The sequence below is a fragment of the Helianthus annuus genome, chromosome 9 (genome assembly GCF_002127325.2).
Source record: "Helianthus annuus cultivar XRQ/B chromosome 9, HanXRQr2.0-SUNRISE, whole genome shotgun sequence".
Lineage (NCBI taxonomy): Eukaryota > Viridiplantae > Streptophyta > Magnoliopsida > Asterales > Asteraceae > Helianthus > Helianthus annuus.
In genome coordinates, this window is record NC_035441.2 from 109,965,535 (window position 1) to 109,972,457 (window position 6,923).

General features: G+C 38.0%; 2 protein-coding genes across 4 annotated transcripts; both read left to right on the forward strand.

Annotated features, from left to right (window-relative positions):
- LOC110878177 lies at positions 1-2,466 on the forward strand. 3 transcript variants are annotated; one of them, XM_022126445.1, is made up of 3 exons: positions 1-176; positions 542-1,835; positions 1,929-2,466. In XM_022126445.1, exons 2-3 carry the CDS (start codon positions 571-573, stop codon positions 2,116-2,118), a joined length of 1,455 nt encoding a protein of 484 aa, XP_021982137.1. In that variant the 5' UTR covers positions 1-176; positions 542-570; the 3' UTR covers positions 2,119-2,466. The 3 variants fall into 3 exon arrangements, with proteins under 3 accessions (XP_021982137.1, XP_021982138.1, XP_021982139.1); XM_022126446.1 differs by having other exon boundaries at positions 557-1,835; XM_022126447.1 differs by having other exon boundaries at positions 1-122; positions 557-1,835.
- A 2,127-nt stretch (positions 2,467-4,593) lies between these two features.
- On the forward strand, positions 4,594-6,709 carry LOC110874504 (dentin sialophosphoprotein). The gene is made up of 2 exons (XM_022123117.2): positions 4,594-6,304; positions 6,403-6,709. The coding sequence occupies exons 1-2, from the start codon at positions 4,632-4,634 to the stop codon at positions 6,587-6,589; spliced, it is 1,860 nt and encodes a 619-aa protein (XP_021978809.1). The 5' UTR covers positions 4,594-4,631; the 3' UTR covers positions 6,590-6,709.
- The last annotated feature ends 214 nt before the right edge of the window (positions 6,710-6,923 follow it).

A 6,923-nucleotide genomic window follows, 5' to 3' on the forward strand; every position in this document is an offset into this window, starting at 1 on the left:
AAAAACGTTTACTTTTCCGGTGAGGCGGTGACTTGTAGTCTCTTTTCTTTTTGGAGCGTTACCGAACTCAGCTATCAAAACGTCCGTTCACCGGCCGACGAAAGCGTAGCATCACTTTTCCGGTTAGCATAACCGTCTTCATACCACACATGCAATCCTCATTCGTCAACTTCTTCGTAAGTTCTCATACGATTTTGTTCTTTCTGTCACTAATTCATCACTCGAATGACAATATTATTAACTTGCATGCTATTTATATCATGTTTTGTAAGATTCTTATAACTATTCAAGTTATTGATTCTGATTCTTCAATGTTTAAGTATCTAGGGTTTCTGTTAGGCCTAATTTTGTATATTTTTTGCTTATTATGATTTTGTTCACGTTAATGCCTAGGGTTTGTTATAATGCAGTGATTGTTAATTTTGTAGAAACTTTGGATTGATGAATAAATGTCTATTAAGTATCTAGGGTTTCTGTTAGGGCTAATTTTGTGTATCTGTTTACTGATTAACCTAGGGTTTGTTCACTTGTTGTAATGCAGTGATTGTTAATTTAGGATTGGTGAAAAAGATGGCTGTTGAGACAGATTTTGATAAGGTATTTGAGAGTATTAGGAAAAGATGTCTTGAATTGGAAGAAAAGAGTAAAAAAGATGAAATGAGGCGTGTGATGTTGGAAACCGAGGTTGATGATTTAAAGAAAAGGAACAAAGAACTCGAGGGGAAGATCGCTGCGATTCAGAATATTGTGGTTGATCCAAACGATGTGAAAAGTGACAGCGACAGTCTTATTGAGGTGATGATTATAAACAAGGTTTTGGAGTGTGAGAAACAGAAGGCTGAAAGCGACGTGTGTTTTTGGAAGGAGAAGGTTAAGGAATTGGAGGCAAAGATGAAGGGCATGAACGAGAACGTCAAAGAGGATGTTGATGTGGTCTCGAAGGGGAGTAAAGGAGTTTTATATAGCCGAGTTAGAAAGCGGTTATCGTTTGAGGAAGATGGATGCACTAGTAAGAAGATGGGGCCGTCTACTCCAGGTGTTGGTCAATCCCCTTTTCATGGCGTTATTGATATTAGTGATGAGGATGAAAGCTCTAACGAGATTCCAAAAGTTCGAAAATGTGATGGTTTGACTAAAAGTCAATGCTCCTCCGAGAATAACCTCCAAAGGACTAATTTAGAACATGCTGATGAAGAACATGTGGACGAGTTTAGAGTTCATTCATCGAATACTAGAAGTGCTAAAAGAAAACGGGCTGCCAAATACGTTGCTAGTGATGATGTGGACAGTTATGATGACAATGCTCCAATTTGCACGCTAAAAACACAACATAGCTCTCGGGTTAGTACAGATTCAGAGGACCAAACGAAAGAGAATGTAAGTAGGAGGTACCTAACGAGGCTGAGGAAATCAGAATCCAAAAACAAAGAAGAAAAAAGAAGTATTGTCTTGAATAAAACCCGTAGTTCGAGTGAGGATGAGGAAGATAATGACGGTGTAGATGAGTCAGAGAGTGAAGGTGAAAGTTTGGGTGGATTCATCGTTGACAGTTCTGAAAGTGTTTCTAACTGTGGCTCTGAAAGTAGTGATAGCGCTGATGAATCCGAAGATGCGTTAAATGAATATAAAGTAACTTTGGATAAGATTGGCAGGAAAAAGATTTCGAATCTGAAGTGGGATCTAGAGGGGGATATGTTATCTGATTTTGGTAAAGATCTTGAATTGTGTATGAGGGCGGTTTGTGCTATTTATAGGCAACAAACAGCTGATGAGAAAGCATCTAAAGAAACAAGATACCGAAACGAGCGAGGGTTTAGCCAGACTGATGCTTCCAGGTGAGAACATTATTTGTAGCTAGTGAATTATAATGTTTACTTGCATCTTGTGATTAATGATGTTAACATGTGTGTATGTACATTATCTTGTAGGGGTTGTACACTGGCTGAATTTCTCACGGACGGAGATCCCAATTGTGACCTTAACAAAACGGTGGAACAACTGAAAGAATATGGCTCGAAGGAGGTCAAACTATGCAAGGCACTTGCAGCTAAATACTCAAAACAGTTATTTGAGATTTACCGGAACAAAGAAGATCCTTATTTCCCGCCACAACGTTAAGGGTCTTGCTTGCCGCACCCTCATGTACAATTGCCCACCATGGTAGTAGGTTTTTGGTGTATGGCGTGCATTAGAATATGGTTAGTTTTTACTAATATTATCCTATGTAGGTGTAAAATATGCACACCATGGTAGGTTTTCGGTGTATGGTGTGCATCAGAATATGGTTAGTTTGGCTGTTCCTTTTACTAATATTATCCTATGTAGTTGTAGATGTAGATATAAAATATTCACACCATGGTAGGTTTTTGGTATATGTATGGTGGATAGAACTCTCTACTTGTGTGAATATTTTTATTTGTAAGTTGTGTTTTAAATATGAGGGTGCAAATGCAGCTTGTGGTGTCACTTCAAAATAGTAGATTATATATACATTTAATATTTAACCAACATAACAATTAGGCTACACGCCCTTTCACTCCACATCGCGGTCACGCCATAAAGTAACTGCCACCTCACCTCACTTTCCTACAATTTCGTTCACTAACCCCTTTCAATCCAGATCGCCCCATACCAATCATTTTTAATCATTACCCATATATTTAATTCTTATTTTTATAAACTAGTTTGCATGAATAATTAAATAAAATCACACTATATAATCAAAAAAATTTAAAGACAATTAAAGTTATATTAAGTTAAATAAAATTGCATTACAATTCAAACAACTTAAAATTAAAACATTCAATCGAAAATATAAAAACCAATCTTCCACATCTTCATCGGCATCTTCGACACCTTATGACCAAAGATGGTCTATTAAGTTCGCGCGGAGTGTTGCATTTACTGCTTCTGATCTTACTTTTGCATGATTAGCAATTTTTTATTGAATGTTAGTGTACATTTAGGCTGTTCGGCGCCATCTTCGTAATTTCGACAAATCACTTTCCCCACGTCCTCCAAAACCGGGTAGTTCAATTTTAAACATTCGAAACCGGTTAACTTTTTTTGTTTTGGTTACAAGACTTGTTCTTATCTCAAATATCAAAATCGGTGCGTAACCCATGGTTATTATCTAACCTAAATCGATTTATATGGTATTAGTTCGTAACCAGCTGATTATGATTATAATAACTGGTTTCTATGGTATGAGTTTGTAATAATCAGTTGCGATTATAACAACCAGTTAATATGTGTAGCTATTCACAGAACACTTCCATTCTAACTTTTGATCCTCTTGTCTTATTTTGTTCTTGCTTCTAAATTTGGTACAAAACATTTGGTATAGGAGCCGGTTCATCTCGACTCAGCCATGTAAGCTTCTAACCATAACTTCTAAGCTTCCTAACCGAGATTGAGCTATCCAGGCCCTCCTTGTCCTACGCTCTCCCACACCCAACCTCTTCTATTGTTGGTTCATTTGTTCTAACACTAGCTCCAAAACTAGCATCGTCATCACAATAATGTACACCACTTTCACTTCCTACCGAAACTCGGCTTACGTGTCTCTGTTAAGTGACCAATGAAGACTTGCAAAACCGGCGAGGGAAATGAAGGTGGGAAGTGCTAAGACCTAGGGTACCCAGCCCAAGGGCAAGGTGGACGACCGTTCAGGGCCACTTTCAAACATATAAAAGTTTTTAAACAAAAGCCTATAAAAACAAAACCCAATAGTATTTTACAACCCAATATGCCTTTTAAACACATTAACCTATTTTGTTTTGGCCCATTTAAACCCATTTTTTATTTAACCCAACTAAGCCCATCTAACCCAAATGAAAATTTAAAATAATAAAACCTTTTTGCATGAGCGGCAAGGAGAAACCGTGAAAGGCCTCAAACGGCCGTGCGATCAAGGGATATTGGATTCTAGGGTTACCGACTTAGGAGTTACGGTTAGGATCAATACTCCACAGGGCAGCGATTAAACGAGTAATCGCCGATCATGGTTAGTTTTTTGAACCATTGAACTTGTTTTGAACTGTCTAATATAATCAGTGTTATTCACTTACTGTATGATGTTGCTTTGAAATTTGAATTTGAATTTGAATTGCATCCATCTTCTAAATCGCTAGCAATATATATACACGCCCATATATATATATGATTCATGAGAACACGACCAAAAGCTTGAAAAACTAGAAAACTATCACCAGAAAGCTCCTTTTTCGCCGGAAAACTTCTTTTTGGCCGGAAAACTCAACATTTTCATCCCAAACCTCATTGTAACCTTAGACCAGACATTTTGAAACCTTATCCTGGCCAAAACGGTTTTCTGGCGACCGGAGACTAACTGCGTTATGGTCTTGTTGGGTCCATTAGTGGCCAATATGTCAATAGTTGGGACTGCCGGTGATTACTTTTTTAAATTGGGACTGTTGGCGGCCAACGGCGAATAGTTGAGATTGTTAAAATCCAATATTCTTTGTTTTTATTATCAATGTGATTCTATATACAAATTGTTAATTCACATTGCTCGTCGTATTATTGATTCTTTTATATATATGTTTGTATTTTAGGGGCCCATTCCTTATAATTCCGAACCAATAGAAGGCGGATGCCTTAACAAGAAGATGGCACAGTCTACTCCAGGCTTTGTTCAATCTTCTTTTCATGACATTGTCGATATTAGTGATAAGGATGTAAACTCTAACGATTCCAAACCAATCAAAGACATGTACCCCAATAAGAAGATCGCGCCATCTACTCCCAACTTTGCTCAATCCCTTTTTCATGACATTATCGATATTAACGATGAGGATGTAAACTTTAACGATTCCAAACCAATCGAAGACGGATGCCCCAATAAAAAGATGGCGCCATCTACCCCAGGCTTTGCTCAATCCCCTTTTCATGACATTATCGATATTATTAATGAGGATGTGAACTACGATTCTAAACCAACCGAAGACAAATGCCCCAACAAGAAGATGACGCCGTCTACTCCAGGCTTTGCTCTATCCCCTCTTCATGACATTATCGATATTAGTGATGAAGATGTAAACTCTAGCGAATCCAAACTAATCGAAAACGGATGCCCCAATAAGAAGATGGCGCCGTCTACTCCAGGCTTTGCTCAATCCCCTTTTCATGACATTACCGATAGTAGTGATGAGGATGTAAACTCTAACGAGTCCAAACCAATAGAACATGGACGCCCCAACAAGAAGATGGTGCCGTCTACTCCAGCCTTTGCTCAATCCCCTTTTTATGACATTATTGATATCAATGATGAGGATCTAAATTCTAACGATTCCAAACCAATCGAAGACAAATGCCCCAACAAGAAGATGGCACCGTCTACTCCAGGCTTTGCTCAATCTTCTTTTCATGACATTATCGATATAATTGATGAGGTTGTGAACTCTAACGATTTTAAACCAATCAAAGATGGATGCGCCAAAAAGAAGATGGCGCCGTCTACACCAAGCTTTGCTCAATCCCCTTTTCATGATACTATCGATATTAGCGATGAGGATGTAAACTCCAACGAGATTCCAAAAGTTAAAAAGGTTTCTGGTTCAAGAAAGCGTGGTGATTTGACTAAAAGTCAGTGTTCTTCTAAGAATAACCTCCAAAAGAGTAATCTAGAACATACTGTTGAAGAACATATGGACGAGTTTAGAGTTCATTCATCAAATACTAGAAGCACTAAAAGAAAACGGGCTGCCAAAATCATTACTAGTGACGATGAGGCCGGTTATGACGACAACGCTCCAATTCGCACGCTAAAAACACAACATAGCTCTCGGGTTAGTTCAGATTTAGAGGAAGAAGTTAAAGAAAATGTAAGTAGGAGGCACCTAACGAGGCTGAGGAAATCAGAATCCAAAAACAAACAACATGAAAGCAGTATTGACTTGAATCAAACCGATAGTTCAAGCGAGGACGAGGAAGATAATGATGGCGTAGATGAGTTAGAGAGTGAAGGTGAAAGTTTGGGTGGATTTATCGTTGACGGTTCTGAAAGTGTTTCTAATAGTGATTCTGAAAGTAGTGATAGCGCTGATCAATCTGAAGATGTGTTAAATGAATATAAAGAAACTTTGGATATAATTCGCAGGAAAAAGGTTCCAAATCTAAAGTGGGATCTAGAGGGAGATATGTTATCTGATTTTGGTAAAGACCCGACATTCTGTTTGAGGGCGGTGTGTGCTCTTTATAGGCGACAAACAGCGGATGAGAAAGAATCTAAAAAAACAAGACACCTAAACGAGCGAGGGTTTAGCAAGACAGATGCAGCCAGGTGAGAATGTTATTACAGTTAAAACTGTCCCAACTGAACTGATCACTGTTCAGTAGTATTATTATGTTGTTAAAATGTATGTGTGCATGATCTTGTAGGGGTAGTAAGCTGGCTGAATTTCTCACGGATGGAGATCCTGACGGCGATCTTGTCAAAACGGTGGAAGAACTGTTGGAATATGACCCGAATGGGCTCAAACTATGCAGGGCACTTGCAACTAAATACTCAAGACAGTTATTTGAGATTTACCAGAATGGAGAAGATTCTTATTTCTCGCCACAATGATAAGTTGCTGTCAAACAGGTTTAGGGCGTATTTCGCATATGAATATATGATACATGTTACTTGTGGTGTTACATATTTGCAGTTTGCATCAATTCAGATATTTATTTTTTTGATAGTAAATCACTTGTTTGCTAATCAATTTTATCTAATTTGATGATTATCCAACTAAGTAGTACATCTCATGTCTTCACACAGACACATTTTTGCATCACAGAATATATTCTTATGCATAACATTTTGGATGTATGGCAGTATATTTTTTTAATAAGTGTTTTTTGAAACGTTTTGTTTTATTTTTTGAAGCGGTTCGATCACAGAACCGCTTCAAAGCCAC